This window comes from Balaenoptera physalus, assembly GCF_965194825.1.
Source record: "Balaenoptera physalus genome assembly, chromosome: 7".
NCBI classification, from domain to species: domain Eukaryota; kingdom Metazoa; phylum Chordata; class Mammalia; order Artiodactyla; family Balaenopteridae; genus Balaenoptera; species Balaenoptera physalus.
In genome coordinates this window covers 99,044,563-99,065,353 of record NC_138886.1, presented here as the reverse complement: position 1 = coordinate 99,065,353, position 20,791 = coordinate 99,044,563, and the positions used below count along the sequence as shown (strand labels likewise).

At 39.6% G+C, this 20,791-nt stretch overlaps 1 protein-coding gene across 3 annotated transcripts in view; it reads left to right on the top strand.

The window, feature by feature from the left end:
- Positions 1 to 20,791, top strand: part of LOC309665138 (serine palmitoyltransferase 1-like) — a 95,865-nt gene that overhangs the window by 19,268 nt on the left and 55,806 nt on the right. For 2 of the 3 annotated variants that reach the window (XM_082471373.1, XM_082471372.1), the window contains exon 6: positions 3,173 to 3,305. In XM_082471373.1, coding sequence (XP_082327499.1) covers positions 3,173 to 3,305 — 133 coding nt within the window. Of the gene's footprint in view, positions 1 to 3,172; positions 3,306 to 3,434; positions 3,976 to 20,791 lie in introns of those variants that run through there. The other variant, XM_082471374.1, reaches the window with a different exon arrangement.

The following is a 20,791-nucleotide window of genomic DNA, read 5'->3' as shown; positions in this document are numbered from 1 at the left end:
TTTAAACTTTTGGGACTAGGCAAGAACCAGTAAGTCATTGATTTATTGTAGAGGGATTCTTCTTACCACTTTATGGCAATGATATAAAAATGGCTATGAGTATGTATAATGAGAATACTAACATAATTTTTATCAACTGGGTAGCTAACTCTAAAGCCCTAAAACAAAGCCAAGATTGTTTTACTGTTTTATTGCTAATCAATGAAGAGAGTCATTTAGAGCTACAGAATGATTTAAAATCCTTTTTTGTAGTTGGCAAAAACAGTTTGTCTGTATCCATAGCATGTTTTTTCTTTTTAAAATGGAGATACTGAATGAGAGCAATTCACTGTGGCTTGGGTTGTCCATCTGCTAGCTAAATTGTTGAGATTTGGGATAGATAATTCCCAGTTCAGAGGCAGCATTGTAATTTGAAGGAGGCCTCCTATGGGGGACCTGCCCTCCTGTCTCATCAGAAGTGAGAGGCAGCAGAGTGGTGGGGACCTATCTGTGGGCAGGGTGCTCAGAGAGCACTAACAAAGAGGAAAGGAAGACATGCCTGAGACACGCCCGTGCTCAGCTGCATGGACGTAGCTGGTTCTCTGGTGCTTTGCTGCTTTCCTCGTTCTTGCCAGACTTTGCCTGCAACACTTCCCTGGCAGCATATCTCGTGGAAGGGCGGGCAGTCAGGAGCAGGATCAAGTCTTCAGACTTGGTGGTGTTGATGTCACAGATTTGATGCTTGAAGAGCTAAGCACTCTTTTGGTGCCATTTTGATCAACCGGGATGCATTCTTCTACACGTTACTGTGAAACCTCATATTTATTTAGTGTTGCTCTAATGAAAGTGTCACTTCTATAAAAATGACTACCTGATTGGTAATGGAAATCAAATGGTATTTCATGTGTTTTTTATGTAATAAGCTATGTTGGTATACATTTTAACTTATAAATGGGAAGAAGCATGCCTAGTTGTTTATCATTACTTGATGGGATAAATTGGAATGGGATAAATAGTTCATTTTCACAATTCTGTATCATCCTTTAAGAAGTCTACAAATGAAGTGGTCTTCAATTTATTTTATTATTTGGATATTGCTGCTAAATTTTCTAATTCCTCACTATACCTCTCTTGCCATCAAATTGAGATTTAGTTCGGACCCTCTGTGTCTTCTCATCTCTCACTCAATAGCTGGCGCCCACCCCAGCAGCCTTTGGTTCACAATCGAGGGACCTCTGTGCCTTTAGTCAGAAGTCACTCTGAATGTGTTGTAGTTCTGAGTGTAGAAGGGACCCAGGTGCTTCAGACCAGGGGAGTGAAGGCACAGCTTAGCCTTGTATCTGCCCTCTGGGCTCCGAGTTCTCCATTGACAGCTGCCAGATGCTTCTCTTAGCTGTCTCACTTTGTCAAGTGGCAGAAACCCTATATTTCTCTTTGATCCAGTGCTTATCAGAGTATTTTTATGTGATACTCACTAAATGTTTGATTAACAATTGAATGAGATTGTCGGACAGCCCTCATTTAATTACTTATTAAAATTTAGTCCTTTGTGAAGTTGTATCTTTTATAATTCTTAATTTTGTCTTTTACTAGTTAAAAAGCATCACAGTAAGATTAACTTGCCTCTGATAAATCAGTGAGTGGGTTTACAGATTTTAGACACTTTATTCAAATGTTCTAAAAAGTTGTTTATTCCTGTTGCTGAGCTGACCTTACTCACTTGTTCCTCCCTGGAAGTTGGTGGAAATCTCACACTTAATGGCTAACCAGGTCTCTGTTGGAAATATTTAGTCCACTCAGTGTCCAGCCTTGTATCCAGCTGGGTTAAGTTGTTTCTTTTGTATATCTCAGTCCTGCAGGTCTTTTCCCTCTCCCCCTTCTCACTAGGAATGTCTCTGGTAGGGAGGGGCATACTTGGAGGGAAGGCTGATGCTGAAGGGGTCTCCTGGAGCGAGGCTCCCAGCCACAGGTCCTCGACATCTGAGCTGGAGGGCTCTGCCGGGCCATCAGCCCTCTCCACCGCCCCTCACTGGGGAACGTCTGGGTCCCCCTGCCACTGCCTACACTTCTGAGTTCCCCTCAGTGGACATGCCACGGCTCTGAAAGTCTGCCTTTACTCCTCAGAGTTCCTCGTTTCTCCCGTGAAGCTCCAAGGCTGGAGGGGCCTGGCTGCATCCTTCCTGTATCAACTTCTGAGTTCTCTTTGCGCAGAGCATGTGGTAAAACTCTGATCTTGTTCTCCAGACTTGGGTCCTGCTGTAGTTAAAAGAGCTAAAGAAAGTTTTAAAAAATTTTCTCTGCCTCATTTTAAGACACTTGGAAGTTTTCCAGTTCACAGCCAGCTGGTACACTATTTATTTTAGACATCGCTGGTCCCTCCATCCCAGGGTGTGAAGCCTCATGGCTTAGCCTGGAAAGGTGAAAGGCTATATGGAACGATGATGTAAGAGAGAAAAAAAAATACCAGTTTAATAATTACAGTTTATCCCTATAATTACATCAACATTCTTCTTCAGCTGCTTCCATAAAAGGACCATATTTCTCTTTGTACTATACATTTGAATTCACCAGTACACTTAAAAAGAAATTTAGACAGAAACTCAGTACTGCAGAGTGATGGCAGGTGCCACAACTAAGTGCTGACACAAACTGTTAGAGGAGTGACCACCACAACTGAAAAAGTTCCTATCTCTTGATGCAGAGTATGTGGGGTTCTTTTTAACGTAACTACTTTTCTTTTTTCTTTCTTTTCCTTTTAAAAGCTGGTTGACAGTTGTCTTAATGCCTGGTTTGGTCACTTCTACTAAAATGCAAAACGGCGTTAATAAGTTAATGTCGTACATTGGTAAAGTCTTGGCATTGTTGGTTGAGGGAAGTTAAAGCAGGCAAGGTCACTGGACCTTGAATTCTTATTGCTAGAGTGATATAAAAGCAAAACCTAGAGTCAGAGCTGTCCCAGTCACATATTTATAGACAAATGAGTAGCTGATTCAGCTCACAGAGTATAGAAACAGTTTTGGCCCAGAATTATCTTAGTAGATATTGTATGACTTGTAACTTAAGAACAATTACATTTTGACCACAAGGTGACAGTATTAATAACTAAACTGCTTATGTTATTTTATTAATTCTTTAGTCAAAGAAAAAGAATTATGAGGCAGTTTAACCATTTAACTTTTTACTCTTGAACTAGATGTGCACTTGGATTTGGAAGACCGCCTGGCAAAATTTATGAAGACAGAAGAAGCCATTATATACTCATATGGATTTGCCACCATAGCCAGTGCTATTCCTGCTTACTCTAAGAGAGGGGACATTGTGTTTGTGTAAGTAATCTTTACTGACATTTCTTATCAGAATTCCTTTGGAAATAATATTGGCCCTCCTAGAGAATTCCTTTGTTAGAGGTCATCTGCCTAAAATAATATTGATTTTTTTTTTTTTCATTTTTAAAGAAATATATAGTCACCCAGCCAAGTAGTTCTGCAGAATTAGTGAGACCTCCACTGGAAGGATGCCTTAAGGTGTCGGTACTTTGTTATCTGCCATTATGATTTTATTTATTGATGTTGGGAAGGCCAAACTTATGTAGGACGGGACCAGCCCTCTGTTTTCCCTGTGCAGCTCTGTGACAGTGTGGTGTCCTTGTGAGTCCATGGTCGTAGCCCACATAGCCACTCATACTACCTGATAAAGTCACCCCACTTCTCAGCACCCTCGCTGCAACTCTTGGTCTCTGCTGATCTTGCTTCATGGCTTGTTAAGAATATAGAAGTCATGAGTTGCAGACTTCCTTAACTTCCCAGGAACAAATTACACACTTGCATACATGTGCACTAGATGTATGGTGTTGCTTTTTACTGTGGAGGGGAAGAGCAGAGAGGAGTAGAGTGAGGGCTGGCATAGCCCAGGCACCTGGTTATACCCGTCAGGAGCACCTGCCACTAGCCCGAGCCTCTGTTATCTTTTGAGTGGACTATTAAATGACTCTCTTAATTTAGGTTTCAGAGTGACTTTTGTTTCCTCTTTTCCTTTTTGACACCATAGCCAGACACTCCATTTAAGAGCTTCCATTGTTCCTAAAATAAATATCCAAGTTCTTATTACGATCTTGTACATTCTAGACTACTGTTTTAGGCCCGTTTTCTGCCATTTCCCCTTAGGTGGTCATGCTGTGTAGCCTTACCAGCCTTATATGCTAGTTTCCCCTCAAGGCCTTTGCACGTGCTAAGACCCTAAGTCCCTACGCCTAGAACACTGTTCCTCCTCTCATCTCCTACTTAATTCCTGCTCATCCTGCACACATACCACCTCTGCAGGAAAGCCTTCCCCAAGCTCTCAGACCAGGTCAAGACCCCTTGCTGCATGTGGAGAAAATTTTACAGCCAGAGGAGTTTGGTATCCTTGTGAATCCATGACCATGCAGGCATTTACGTGCCTGTCAAAATCACTGTTTCTCAAGCCTCGCTTAACTTACATATGCAGGTGTGTGCGTGTGTGCTCATGTGCGCCCGCACCGTCTGCTCTTGGCTCAGCTTGCCTCACGCTCACTGTACTCTTTTACACCACTTTCAACAGTTCATACCAGCCCGTTGCCTAGGATAGCATGTGCCATTTAGTGGTGCTCAATAAATACCTTCAGTAAGAGAATGAATGGAGGCTGGAGCTCAAAAGAGGGGTCCAAGTGACTGGACTTCAGAGCCCAGCTCACCTCAGTCCCTGTACCATCCTGTTGCTTCTCACTCACTGTCGGAGCACCTGTAGTGCAACAAGCTCAAGCACACGCTGCAGGGCTGGCTCTTCCTGGGGGTTTTCAGCGCGCTTGTGTCCCATTCTTCCCCACAGCCCTGTGACAGTTACCTGGGAGCACTCCAGCACATGGCCTGGGCCTGAGTAGAATTGTTTCCCAATGTGACCATGAAAATGAATGTTTCTATTAATTTCTTGCACATAGTTTAAAAAATCAATAATAATAAAGACTCATCACAAATTTGAGAGCCAGTGATTTAAACAGTGATTCTAGGTTTTTAATAAAGCATAGATGCAGACAACTACAATACAGTGTCAGCCAATATCGCTTTATACAAGCCCCCACCATAAATTCCTTTTTGAGTTTAAAGTCCAGAAGAAGTTTACAGTTACAGTTGAACTTGTATGCTTCCTTTGTCAGATAATAAATACTATATTGTCCTTTTGGTTTTCACTGCTAGGAAACCTAGTCTAAACTCACTTTCAAATCTTACGCCTGGTGTCTTAGAACTTCAGTTTCTAATGAGTCACTAGACAACTTAATTATTCCCTTATACATGATTTTAAATATTCCACCTGAAATTCATTTGAAAGTAGGAACACTAGAGGTAGAAATGGTGTTTAGTAAATTATTTGATAAATTGTTTTTGATAATTTCATTAGGCATAGACAATATGTTCGATGTTTTATTTTCTTTCTTTTGTAGTAAACAGTGATAATGCTTTGCCAGTAGGTCTCAGAACAATGGTTGTTTATATACGTAAGTCTTTCCTTGTCACTCTGTCTTTATATTACTTTGTGTACCCTTTTCTAATGAAATGTTTTATATTGAGATAATTGTGGATTCACATACACTTGTAAGAAATAATACAGAGATTTTATGTGCCCTTTACCCAGTCTTCCCCAATGGTCACCTCTTGCAAAACTGTAATACAGTTTGAAAAGTGGGATGTTGACATTGATAAAGTCAAGATAATCCCTCTTGTTGCCACACCCATATCCCTTCTACCCTACCCACTCTTTAGCCCCTGGCAACTACTAATAGTAGAAACAATTTTGAGTTAGGTAAGATAAAATTTCTCTTATGGTGGGTGATTTTAAAGACTCAGTGAGCTAGTCAACAGGTACTTATTGAGCTCCAACTTTGCAGGAATGTTAGGGAGTATGGACACTTCTTTGGATATTTCCAATCTTTATTTTTTGTCCGTGCCACGTGATTGGCAGTATCTTAGTTCCCCGACTAGAGATCGAACCCTTGCCCCCTGCAGTTGAAGTGTGCAGTCTTAACCACTGGCCTGCCAAGGATGTCTGGATATTTTCAAGTTGGAAAAAATAAAACCTCACAAAAACACCAGAAAGGATAATCCTTAAAAGAACAAAACAGGTACAGAGTTTCATAGGTGCCTAGTCTCTCTCATTCTGTGACTGTGCGTTTTGGTAAAATATAAGAGTTTGCCCACTTTCACACAGAACAAAAGAGAAAATGCCAGAATTTTCTTGTGAGTACCAAAGCTCATGGCCAAGGCAGGAGAGACACTGATTAGGGAAATGAGACTTGAAAATGAGAAAAAGAAGAATCACAGGTGACAGATGTACCAAGAGAAAAATAGAATGGCTTAAACTTAGGACAAATGATCAGGAAAAATGGAGAGAAATAAGACATCTGCAAAGACCAAAAATAAAACCAAGTTCATAATGAGCAAATCAAGGGAGGAGGAAATGTCGTAACACACAAAGACAGTCATTCACTGTCCTCAAAGTACCATTTCTGAACCATTAGAGAAGAAATTAAAGTATTCATGTGGCTATAAAGCATGAAGCTGTCCTTCTGATGGTTTGGTATTAGTTGTTCCTGGAGAACTGAGACTACCCTTATGGGCCTCTATTGCTCTCCAGGTAGGAAACCTCTCACTACCTGCATACCCTCAGGTCCTTGAAGTGTTGGTGGAAAAAACTTTATGCTTGACATTTGAACATCCAACAAAGAAAATTAATCTTCCCATAAAACTAACAGGAGAGTCAAATTGATTTTAGGATTTTTTCTTTTTTCATTTTTTAAATTGAAGGCTAGTTGATTTACAATGCTATGTTAATTACTGCTCTACAGCAGAGTGATTCAGATATATATATACACACACATTCTTTTTTAAAAACAGTCTTTTCCATTATGGTTTATCATAGGATATTGAATATATTTCCCTGTGCTATACAGTAGGACCTTGTTGTTTATCCATTCTATATATAAAGGCCTACATCTGCTAACCCCAGCCTCCCACTCCATCCCTCCCCCAGCCTCCTCCCCCTTGGCAACCACCAGTCTGGATTTTTCTTAAAAAGAAATCATCCATTGTGTATTTCTAAATAATATGATGTGTTTCTGAATACGAGTAAATCAATCTGAGGAGAAAAGTGAAGGACCTAGAGGATAGTCGTGGAGACCAGGATTAGTCTTAGGCATGCTGAGAAAGTAAGGAACATTTAACTGTCTCTTCCTACTGTGTCCCTCTCTTCTCCTTGGTGAGTGCTATAGACTGAATGTTTGTGTTCCTCCCTCCCCAAATTCATACGTTGAAAGCTAATCCCCAATGTGATGATATTTGGACGTAAGTGCTTTCAGAGATGATTTAATCTTGAGGATGGAGCCCTCATGAATGGGATTACCAGCACACTTTGGCGATACTGTGGGTTTGGTTCCAGACCACTGCAATAAAGAGAATATCACAACAAAGCAAGCCACACAATTTTTTTGCTTTCCCAGTGCATGTAAAAGTTATGTTTACACTATACTGTAGTCTATTAAGTGTGCATTATGTCTAAAAAAATGTACATACCTTAATTTAAAATACTTTATTGCTAAAAAATGGTAACCAGCATCTGAACTTTCAGCCAGTCACAATCTTTTTGCTGGTGGAGGGGTTTGCATGCATGGATGGCTGCTGACTGATCAGGGTGGTGGTTGCTGAAGGTTGGTGTGGCCGTGACAATTTCCTGAAATTAAGACAACAATGAAGTTTGCTACGTCGATTCACTCTTCCTTTCATCAACATTTTCTCTGTGGCATGCAATGCTGTTTGATTGTATTTCACCCACAGTAGGACTTCTTTCAAAATTGGAGTCAGTCCTCTCAAACCTTGCCACTGTTTTATCAACTAAGTTTATGTAATATCCTAAATCCTTTCTTGCCATTTCAACAATCTTTGCAGTGTCTTTACCAGGAGTAGATTCCATCTCAATAAACCACTTTCTTTGCTCATTTAAGCAACAACTCCTCATCTATTAAATTTTTATCAAGGAGTTGCAGCAATTCAGTCACATTTTCAGGCTCCAGTTCTAATTCTGGTTCTCTTGCTACGTCCACCACATCTGCAGTTACTTCTTTCAATGAAGTCTTGAACCCCTCAAATCATCCATGAGGGTTGGAATCAACTTATTCCAAAATCCTGTGTATGTTGATATTTTGGCCTCTTCTTATGGATCATGGATGTCTTTAATGGCATCTGGAATGGTGAATCCTTTCCAGAAGGTTTTCAATTGATTTTACTCAGATCCATCAGAGGAATCACTGTCTATGGAAGCCATAGCCTTACAAAATGCCTTTCTTAAATAATGACTTGAAAGTCAACATTACTCCTTGACCCATGGCTGCAGAATGGATGTTGTGTTAGCAAGCATGAAAACATCATTAATTTCACTGTACATCTCCATCAGAATTTTTGGGTGATCAGGTGCATTGTCAATAAGCATTCATATTTTGAAAGGAATTTTTTTTCCTGAGAAGTAGGTCTCCACAGTGGACTTATATTCAGTAAACCATATTTTTATACAGATGTGCTGTCATCCAGGCTTTGTTGGTCCATTTAAAGAGCTCAGGCAGAGTCAATTTCGTGTAATTCTTAAGGGCCCTAGGATTTTTGGAATGGTAAATGAGCATTGGCTTCAACTTAAAGTCACCAGCTGCATTAACCCCTAACAAGAGAGTCAGTCTGTCCTTTGATGCTTTGAAACCAGGCATTGACTTCTCCTCTATATCTATGAAAGTCCTAGATGGCATCTTCTTGCTTGCAATAGAAGAGCATTTCATCTACATTAGAACTGGTTGTGTAGTGGAGCCACCTTCATTAATCATCTTAGCTAGATCTTCTGGATAACTTGCTATAGCTTCCACATCAGCACTTGCTGCTTCCTCTTGCACTTTTATGTTATAAAGAAGGCTTCTTTCCTTAAACTTTATTTGCCAGCTTCTGCTAGGCTTAATTTTTTCCTGCAGTTCCCTTACCTTTTTCACCCTTCATAGAAGTGAAGAGAGTTAGGGCCATCCTCTGGATTAGGCTTTGGCTTAAGGGAATGTTGTGGCTGGCCTGATCTTCTATCCAGACCACTACGTATTCATTCAGCCAGTCTGTGTCTTTTTGTAAAATTTACTTATTTTTATTTTATTTTTTAAAATTTATTTTTGGCTGTGTTGGGTCTTTGTGGCTGCATGTGGGCCCTCTCTAGTTGTGGTGAGTTGGGGCTACTCTTCATTGCAGTACATGGGCTTCTCATTGTGGTGGCTTCTCTTGTTGCAGAGCACAGGCTCTAGGCGCGTGGGCTTCAGCAGTTGTGGCACATGGGCTCAGTAGTTGTGGGTCACAGGCTCTAGAGTGCAGGCTCAGTAGTTGTGGTGCACGGGCTTAGTTGCTCCACGGCATGTGGGATCTTCCCGTACCAGGGCTTGAACCCACGTCCCCTGCATTGGCAGGTGGATTCTTAACCACTGCGCTACCAGGGAAGACCCAGTCTGTGTCTTTGGGTTGGAGTGTTTAATCCATTCACATTTAAGGTAATTATTGATATATGTGTTCCTATTACCATTTTCTTCATTGTTTTAGGTTTGTTTTTGCAGGTATTTTTCTTTTCTTGTGTTTCCCACTTAGAGAAGTTCCTTTAGCATTTGTTGTAGAGCCTCGTTTGGTGGTGCTGAATTCTCTTAGCTTTTGCTTGTCTGTAAAGCTTTTGATTTCTTTGTCGAATCTGAATGAGATCCTTGCTGGGTAGGGTATTCTGGGTTGTAGGTTCTTCCCTTTCATCACTTTAAATATATTGTGCCACTCCCTTCTGGCTTGCAGAGTTTCTGCTGAGAAATCAGCTGTTAACCTTATGGGAGTTCCCTTGTATGTTATTTGTCATTTTTCCCTTGTTGCTTTTAATAATTTTTCTTTGTCTTTATTTTTTGTCAGTTTGATTACTGTGTGTCTCGGTGTATTTCTCCTTGGCTTTATCCTGCCTGGGACTCTCTGCACTTCCTGGACTTGGGTGGCTATTTCCTCTCCCATGTTAGGGAATTTTTTGACTATGATCTCTTCAAGTATTTTCTCAGGTTCTTTCTCTCTCTCTTCTCCTTCTGGGACCCCTCATGCGAATGTTGGTGTGTTTAATGTTGTCCCAGAGGTCTCTTAGGATGTCTTCATTTCTTTTCATTCTTTTTTTCTTTATTCTCTTCTGCAGCAGTGATATCCACCATTCTGTCTTCCAGGTCACTCCTCTGTTCTTCTGCCTCAGTTATTCTGCTATTGATTCCTTCTAGTGTATTTTCCATTTCAGTTATTGTATTGTTCATCTCTATTTGTTCTTTAATTCTTCTAGATCTTTGGTAAACATTTCTTGCATCTTCTCAAACTTTGCCTGCATCCGTTTTTTGAGGTCCTGGATCATCTTCACTATCAATATTCTGAATTCTTTTTCTGGAAGATTGCCTATCTCCCCTTCATTTAGTTGTTTTTCTGGGGTTTTATCTTGTTCCTTCATCTGGGACATAGTCCTCTGTCTTTTCATTTTGTCTATTTTTCTGTGATTGTGGTTTTCATTCCACAGGGCTGCAGGATTGTAGTTCTTCTTGGTTCTGCTGTCTGCCCTCTGGTGGATGAGGATCTCATTTTAACTGTGTTTTATCTTATTTGGAGCTGGTGATCTTCTTGGATGTGTAAGTTAATAATTTTCAGCAAATTTGGGATGTTTTCAGCCATTTAAAATATAGTTTTTCTGTTCCTTTCTCTCTTTCCTCTTTTCTGGTACTCCTATCACATATATTTTGGTATATTTGATACCAAATGTCCACATTTCTCTGAGGCTCGGATATTTTTCTTCATTCTATTTTTTTCTGTTTTTCAAATTGTATAATCTCTATCCATTTATGTGTCTTCAAGATTGTTGAGTGTTCCTTCTCTCAGTTCAAATCTACTGGTGAGTCCTTCCAATGAATTTTTATTTTTATTAATATTTATACTACTTTTCAATACCAAAATTTCCATTTTTTAAAAAATAATTTCTGCCTCTTTATTGGTATCTCTGATGAAACTGTGTCTTCATATCAGGCTTTACTTCTTTAAGCATGATTTACTTTAGTTGTTGATATATTTTTCAATGGTTGTTTTGAAGTCTTTGTCTGTTAAATCTGGTCCTTCTCAAAGTCAGTTTCTGTTGCTTGCTTTTTTGCCTGAGTATGTGTCAAACATTCCTCTTCCTTTGCACTTCTCATATGGTTGTTTTTGTTGTTGTTGAAAGCTGAACATTTTGGGTAATGTATTATAGCAACTCTGGATACTGATTCCCCTCCCTGCTCACCTGGCTTGTTGTTATTTGCTTTTTTATTTGTTTTGTGACTTGGCTAAGATTATTTTTGTGAAGTCTGTTTCTTCCACAGTGTGAAGCAGTGTGAAACCTCAGAGGGTCCATGAATGGGTTCATGGAGCTTCTCACATTGTCAACCTGGAAATGGACTTTATGTGTTTTGTCTACTACTAAGATTTTTCTTGTGTTTATCTTGAATAATTAAACAAATTGGAAATAGCAGCGTTTAGTATTCTGATTTTCTCTTTTCTTATCCTAAACATGTTCCTTTTTAAAAATAGCATTTTTTTTTTTTTTAAGATCATGATTTTAATGGCTGCTCTGCCATTTTACTCTGTTGGTACAACCAATTCTCTAGGGAGGCCCTTAACCATTCTTGCTGTTACAGTTTTCTGTCTTCTTTGCTCTGTGATCCTATGCTCTGTTAGCAGAGTTGTCATTCTAAAGCAAAGATATGATCTTTACCAGGGTTCTGTTGTATATAAGCAAGGCTACTGGCTATGGTGACATATGGCTCAAGCTACTCACTTCCAAGGTGCTGGTCCTGAGTGCAGGATGCAGTTCCACAGCCTTATCTTGGCGCTTAAGACCTTCACATACTACCCCAGCAACTTCTTTAGCCTTTCTCACTAATGAATCCTTCATTTTCTACCTGTATGGGCACTTGCCCTCCCTTGCGCTACCCCAAATATTCTTGCCTCTGTGCTGTGGTTTTGCATTATGTTACCATAAATTCTTATCTCCCTTCTGTTACTGTTAGAGAATTACTGCTACAGACGTTTTCCTGGGGCTTCCAGCCAAAAACTCTTCTTTCTCTCCTATACTGTAGTAGGTCTTTGTGATGAGTATTTTCTAGGGAGATTTATGCTCAGTCAAAATGATCACTTTAGATGACTGTAGTCATTTAGTAATTACTTTAGGTGTCTGGTCATTCTCTCCTATTTCCTTCCTCCTTTTTATTTGTTAAAGACCTCCTCTGTGCCTAGCACCTCGCTTTGGAAGTGCTGGCATACCTTTTACACCATTAGAATAACAGTGTAGAGAAATGGACCTACATTAATTTTCTTCCTAGGGCAATCATTGTGGTTTTTCAAGCATAACATCCTTGTTTTTCATTAATTAAAACACATGGAATGTTTTATTCTTCATAAAAGACCTTGGTTGTTACTGGCAATTATTTAATTTTTTCAAAAATAAAAACAATGTGGGGGTGGTATGGGGTATCAAGCAGCGAGTGTCCCCTTCAAAGAATAGCAAGAAGCAGGACACCGTGAGACCTGACTGTTTTGGGTGTAGATGTGGCAGCTTCTTTTTATGAAATCTAAAAACAGTTTTATCCTGTAGACAAAAGGAGAAAAAAACTTTAGAGACACAGATATTAACAGGTAACTCTGTATTCATTAAATAACTATGCATAGGATTGTGACCCAGTAGCTTACAGATCAAAATTTGAGTCAGGCTACAAGCCTGCCTCCTTCAGGATCACCTCATAGGCTATTTTTCAAGTATGCTTCTGATGTTGGTGGAGAGGGCAGGTGTATCAAGAAGAAGGAACTAATTAAATACTTTGTTACTGCCATGTTTAGTGAAATTGAGATAAATTCTCGCCAGGAACGTTTTTCTTTATTAACTTGACCTTAAACGACTTTTTCTCTGACTCTACCCAGGACATCTTAAAAGCCTATGCCATTTTCTCCCTACAAAATATGCCTAAAAGGATCCCAAAATAGTACAGACTATCAAGACAGAGATGTCTTCTGTTTGCTCTTTGGGTGGAAGGTTTTTAAGCACTACAAACTTTGCTAACAATCTGATGCCCAATGCCTTAGGTAAAGGGTAAAGGCACTTAAGCGTAAAGAAGGTAACGCACTGTAAAGATGCCCAGAGATGACATATTAATCTGCTTGGGCTGCTTTAACAAAACACTACCGACTGGGTAGCTTAAAGAATAGATATTTATTTCTCATAATTCTGGAGGCTTAAAATCTAGCATCAAGGTGCTGGCAGATTCAGTTCCTGGTGAGGACCCTCTTCCTGGCTTGCAGGTGGCCACCTTCCTGCTGTGTCCTTACACAGTGGAGAGAGAGTGCGCAAGCTCTATCTCTTCTTATAAGGACACTAATCCCATCATGGGGGCCCCACCCTTATGACCTCATCTAAACTTAATTTCCTCCTAAAGGCCTGCCACCAAATAGCATTACTTGCGGGCTTCAACATATGAATTTGGGGAGTACATAAACATTCAGTACATAACAGGTGATCGCCCCCACATTTATCATTGGATTTTAAGATAATCATAGAGCCCACATCCCCAGCTAATGTAGGATGTGTGCACCTGTACACTGGGAGAGGGTTAACAACTCCTCTCTGAGAATCAGAGTTCAATAGTCCTGAGAGAAAACTTGGCAGGCAGGAAACTCTCTCTCTTTCTCTCTCTCTTTCCTCTCAGGCCTCTTTTGGGATATAATCAACATACCATGCAATTAATCCATTTCAAGTGTACAGTTCAACAGAGGAGTCCCTTTGTAAGTGTTGCGGGAAGGCTATTCTTAAATGAAACAAAAATGTGATAAAAGAGAATGTTTGGGGATCTTTCTCACATAAAGAGAATTGATTAGTGACAATGACACCACCAGCTCAAAAACAGGAACACTGATGCTGTGAACTAGACACCTAGGTGATTTTGTGAGAAATGCTTCATAGATAATTCTGAATGAATGTTGGCTGTTGTTCTTTGTTGGTTTAAATATAGGTCTTGGCCACTTGTATGCTTATATTGTTTTGGATGTTTTCTTGTATTCAGTTCAATTCAAAATGGGGTTATTTGCGATTGAACAAAATGGGGGATAATTTCACTGTGGGTCTAACATTTGGCTAGGACACAGGTAAGATGAATGTTATGAGAAAGATAGAGTGGAGGCATTGGCTAGGTCCACACTAACTAAGTCTCTAACAGGAAAACTTCTGTGTTTAGTTTGGAGTTTTGTAATGTAGACTCTAATTCCATTGTCCGTCTTGTTTAGGCTGCTTTGGGGGGATGGTGACTGTCTTCTTCCCTGTACTCTGTGTGCTCTCACTACCTGCTGCCTCTGTACACAGACAGGCAGCTGCAATAATGAGGTGTAATAAATCAGGTGCTGAGCTCATGGCAGGAGTTACAAATTATTCAAGACTTTCACAGGGGAGCTTGGACTAAGACTATCCAGGTAATGCTGCAGTCAATCACAGAGTAGAAACACTGCCTCAGTCTGCCAAGCGAAATCAGAGAAGGCTGTCTCAGAACATTGCCAAGCGACCCTGTGGTGGGTGAAAGCAGCATGAAAATCATAAGGTGATAGGATACTATTTGGGCTGCCTCTCCTAATGGAAATTTTGAGTGTATTACCTGGACTTTCCCTCTTTTCTAGCAGAAACAATTGTGATAAAATTACCTTGGAAGAACATTGGAAGTTTATTTTTGAGACTAGTCATCTCTTGTTCAATAGTAAGTGAATTTCACTGTGCTTGAAGTATTATAGTCAGTTTGAGTTATAAACAAACGCAAAACACATTGTCTTTAATTAGGAGATTCAAAAATGCCAATATTTTCTTATTTCTATCCCTCTTGTCAAGGAAACAGAAACTGCACATTGTAATATAAAAATCAGAATTACTCATTTGTTCATGGTCACTTACCTTCAAGTGTCTGAAGGAGGAGGGGAAGTATTGTTGACAGGTGGGTCTCCATGAAAAGTTACATGTTTAAATAAGTTGTTTCAACCTAATTATATAGCATTTGTACTTTTAACTGATGCCTTTAAAATTAATGTCAAATACAAAAAAGTGTTATGTTAATCAGAAGTCCTCAGATGCTGGCCCTAGTAGCAGGGAATAGTTTTGGAACAAGGAACACGCTTATTACCTTATTATCCTTATTACCTACTTTAGTAATTCACGTGGCAAGAGTACTGTACTTAGCCTGTGTGGTAAAAATGTTAAGTTATCAATACAGGTGCTGTATAAACATGTTTATTGATAAAGCTAGTATGTTTAGAGTTTAGAGATTTCTATATGAAATTAGGAATATTTACACTGTGAATAGTGAGAAGTGAGAAGAAAGGATCTTTCAGTTGTGAAAATTAGATATTTGGAGTCCTAAATGTTAAGACATTGTTAAATTGATGACTACAACAAGTCTCCATTTCCTGTAGACACACCTCTTTGAAATACATGGCTTTACTGTCCATCTTTTTAAGAGGTAGAGTCTTTTATCCCGTTTATTTACCTAGAATGGCCTTGTGACTGGCTTTGACCAAAAGAATGTGGAGTGAGGAATATTTGTGACAATCTGATCTAGGACTCAAGGGGACTTTTGACTTCCTCTTACCCCATAGAATGTAGTGTGTCTGTGTGAGGAAGCTTGGTAGAGCCTCATAAAGGGTGAGACCACGTGGAGCTGAGATGGGATCTTCCAGCTGAGGTCCCTCTGGATGAATCAGTCCCCAGTTGAACAGCCACATGAATAATCTCAGATGAGACAAGCAAAAGAACTTTTCAAAAGTTCTTTTCACAACTTGAGCCTGGCCCAAATAGAATTGTGAGCAAATATAATCCTGTTTTAGCCCCTTCTGGCGTACTTTGTTATGCAGTGATAGATACCTAACACAGTTATTCTAAATGCCAGCATGCAGGGTTAAGTCTAGTAAAAGGACTAAGAATTCATGATCTTGCTCTTTGTTTCTCTTAAATGCTCCATTTAACTAGTTTTCTGTTTTTGATCAACTGTTGTAAGGTACTACATGGTTAGGAAAGCTCAGCATTATCAACTTACAATCAGCTGTTCTTAAGGCATTTTATGTATTAGCCAATCCCACTATATGACTCCCATTACCTCCCTGTGTTTAATAATACCTCTCCTTCCAGTCTGGCGTCCTCTCTTTGTAGACAAAAAGACTACAGGGTCTATCGTTTGTTGATCTTTCAGTCTCCGGTTCTCAGTAGAGTGCCTTCCACATGTACTGTTCAGTGGGCGATTATTGATTGATTGGGTACATCTTTGTTGTGCTTCTGCCAGAGTCTATGGTCTTTGCTGGCAGGTAACTCATTCTCTGACTCCAGGATCCAGATAACTGCCTGGCCCATGGCAGATAATCAATGCATTCTTGGGATTGATGGATGCCTTTTGCTTATTTCTCTAATCTCTGTCAAGGAAAAGTAGAGGAAAGTTATATACAAAAATAAATGATTTTACTTTTGTGAGAGCCAAAAAAGTACAGTGTGAATCCATCACCTTCAATGAATTCCTGGCTCAGACCACTGCATGTTAAATGGTAAAGTAACTGCAAGTACTCTAAGACTTCTGCAGTGAGAAGGGGAGCACCATTTCAGGAACAGATAATTGTAAGTTACCTTTGGTTTTTTTTTTAAATTTATTTTTAATTTATTTATTTAGTTTATTTATTCTTGGCTGCACTTGGTCTTCACCGCTGTGTGCAGGCTCTCTCCAGTTGCGGCGAGTGGGGGCCGCTCTCCGTTGCGGTGCACGGGCATCTCATTGCGGTGGCCTGTCGTGTTGCGGAGCACGGGCTCTAGGCGCGTGGGCCCCAGCAGTTGTGGCACTTGGGCTCAGCAGTTGTGGCTCGCAGGCTCTAGAGCGCAGCAGGCTCAGTAGTTGTGGCGCACGGGCCCAATTGTGCCGTGGCATGTGGGATCCTCCCGGACCAGGGCCTGAACCCATGTCCCCTGCACTGGCAGGCGGACTCCCAACCACTGTGCCACCAGGGAAGCCCTGTAAGTTACCTTTTAAAATCTCCAGTTGGTGCATATGTTTAAAAGTGAAATATGCATTGCTAGTGGGCTCCATCTCACAAAAGGGAGAGCTTCCTGCTCTTCCTGTCAGTGCCTGACAGTTCATGTTTTTCTTAATACTCATCAGTATGCCCTCTGTCCCCTACTAGAATAGGTGACTTTAAGAAGAGGACCTCCACTGTGATGATGATGGACTGGAAGGGTTCTGAAGGAGATGTGAGAACAAGTTGCCTCACTTCCGTTCTGAAAGTGAGCAAGAAGCACAGCCAAGTAGTCGGGAAGAGCCAGCAGGGCTCTTGGGTTGTAGGCATTGTCCCATTGTGTTCAGAAAATCCCCTCTGGCTTTGTTGGATATTCCCTGTTAGATTCTTTAAAGTAACAAAACAACCCTCTGTTTTGAGGAAGAGAGGAAAGTGACTGATGTGTGACGTATGGACTGCCCACATACTCATTAAGGGTCATATAATGTATGCAGTCAAAACTTTGGAATTAATGAAAAGAATGTTGGTGGTAGAGATTTAGGAAGGATCTAGAAGCAGGTACTCTCTTCAGGGGGTTGCACGTTCTAGTGACCACCTAAAGAGCTAGAACTCACGCACGTGAATCATTAGCATCAGGCCAGTGAAAGAGGATTCTGGGAACAAGCCCGCTCTGAAGATGGAAAAGCATTCCTTTTACCAGATAAGTATGACCCTAGGCCTAAATGAAATACATTTAGATCTCACTTAGATTGTGACCTCCAGATGTCTGAATTAGGAAAATTACAAGTTTGCTGGATGTTCCTAGTTCAATATGGATTGAGGGGATAAACATCACATGCAAAGATTTTTGGAAAGTACAATTTGATGACCTCAGCATGCGAGGCATAGACCAGAATTCCAAATCTCACAGATGTTTTCTTTTGGCTGATATTAAAAATAGTCCTTCCAAACTTTGTTTTGGTTTGTTCTCACCTTTTGGCTATTGTGAATAGTGTTGCTATTAATATTTATATAGAAGTTTTTACTTACACACCTGTTTGGAATACATACCTACGAGTAGAATTGCAGTAATTCTAAGTTTAATTTTTTTAGGAAACGTCAGACTGTTTTCCATACTGATTGTACCATTTTCTATTCCCACTAGCATTGGACAAGGGTTGTGATTTTTCCGCATCCTTGCCAACAGTTGATATATTCCACTGTTTTGATTATAGCCATCCTAGTGGGTGTAAAGTGGTATCTCATTATGGTTTTGATTTGCATTTCCCTAATGAATAATGATGTGGAGCATCTTTTCATGTGCTTGCTGGCCATTTGTATGTCTTCTTTGGAACAGTATCTATTCAAGTGCTTTGCTTATATTATAACTGAATTGTTTGTCTTTTTGTCATTGAGCTGCACGTAGCTTGATATTTCCTGTTCTTGTCCTTTATATGAGTGAGATGGTGCAGCATGTACTCTCTTGTCATGGGTTCCTTTTGCATAATATTGTGTTTTTGTATTCATCTGTATTATTACACATAGTGGTAGAGCATTTATGCTCGTTGCTGTGTTATTTTCCACTTTACATTTGTAATTTATTCTCCTTTATGTTTTTGATGGACATTTTATAGTTTCCAGTTTTTGGCTATTCCAAATCACACTGCAATAACAATTCTAACGGCTCATAGTGAGCATTTCTGTACATGCCTGTTGGTGCTGGCAGCTGTGGAAGGATTGACTGACAGCAGTTTATACCACAAAGCAATTAGTCTGAGTGATCTGGAGCCTTGGACACAGATGTTATCATGGGTTATTATTTCTAACGGAGTTGTTTCCTTAAAGGAGGGCTCATACACTTAGCAACCACCTCTCTCTCCAGTTGAAAGCATGTTGACGTGTAGGTGTCTGCACCTCCAGGTTATAGGGTTTCTTTTTTTCTTTTTCTTTTTTTTATTGAAGTATTCTTGATTTTCAATATTATATTATCAATAGTTTCAGGTGCACAACATAGTGATTCACTATTTTTATAGATTATACTCCATTTAAAGTTATTATTATAAAATATTGGCTATATTCCCTGTGCTGTACAATAGATACTTGTAGCTTACTTATTTTATACATAGCAGTTTGTGCCTCTTAATCCCCTACCCCATTTTACCCCTCTCCCCTTCTGTCTCCCTATTGGTAACCAGTAGTTTGTTCTCTATAACTGTGAGTCTATTTCTGTTTTGTTGTATTCATCTGTTTGCTTTATTTTTTAGATTCCATATACAAGTGAGAACATACAGTATTTGTCTTTCTCTGTCTGACTTATTTCACTAAGCACAATACCCTCCAGGTTCATCCATGTTGTTACAAATGGCAAAATGTCCTGTTTTTAGTGGTTGAGTAGTATTCCATTGTATATATATATACCACATATTCTTCATCCTTTCATCTGTTGATGGACACTTAGGTTGCTTCTATATCTTGGCTAATGTAAATAGTGCTGCTATGAACTTTGGGGTGCATGTATCTTTTTGAATTAGTGTTTTTCTTTTCTTTGGATATATACCCAGAAATGGAATAACCGAATCATATAGTAGCTCTATTTTTAGTTTTTTGACGACCTCCATTCTGTTTTCCACAGTGGCTCACCAATTTACCCACCACCGTGTATTAAGATTCCCTTTTCTCCACATCCTCACCAACCAGGTAATAGGGTTTCTCAAGGTCAGAAATAGCCTTATTTTTGTTAGTTCCTCTGTCACAAACAGGATTGTGCCTTCTGTAGATTTAATAGATGCAATGGAGGCATATGGACTAGATACTTATGGAATATTAATAAAAATGAAAGATCCACATACAATAAACATCTTAAGACTTGCTAAGACATGGTGTTTTCTTTCTTTTCTGCTTGTCCCTAGAACTTTTGAGTCTGTAATTTCTTGGACTCCTGTATGGAATGCTCTTATATGCAGCTAATCAGCATCTTTAACTCCTGCTCCATGTGGATCCAGAGTGTAGACTTTCTGCAGCAGCCCTCTGTGGACATCTTTACACTAGCACTAGACAGCTATTTCTTAGCACTTTAAAAATACTTTAGATTAATAGTGATGAGAGTGGACATCCTTGTCTTGTTCCTGATCTTAGAGGAAATGCTTTCAGTTTTTCACCATTGAAGAAGATGTTTGCTGTGGGTTTTTTATATATGGCCTTTATTATGTTGAGGTAGGTTCCCTCTATGCCCACTTTCTGGACAGTTTTTATCATAAATGGGTGTTGAATTTTGTCAAAAGCTTTTTCTGCATCTATTGAGATGATCATATGAGGTTTTTTTCCTTCAATTTGTTAATAAGGTGTATCACATGGATTGATTTACGTATATTGAAGAACCCTTGTATCCCTGGGATAAATACCACTTGATTATGGTGTATGATTCTTTTAATGTGTTGTTGGATTCTCTCTGCTAGTATTTTGCTGAGGATTTTTGCGTCTATATTCATCAGTGACATTGGTCTGTGATTTTCTTTTTATGTGATATCTTTGTCTGGTTTTGGTATCAGGGTGATGGTGGCCTCATAGAATGAGCTTAGGAATGTTCCTTCCTCTGCAATTTTTTGGAAGAGTTTGAGAAAGATAAATGTTAGCTCTTCGCTAAATGTTTGATAGAATTCGCCTGTGAAGCCATCTGGTCCTGGACTTTTGTTTGTTGGAAGATTTTT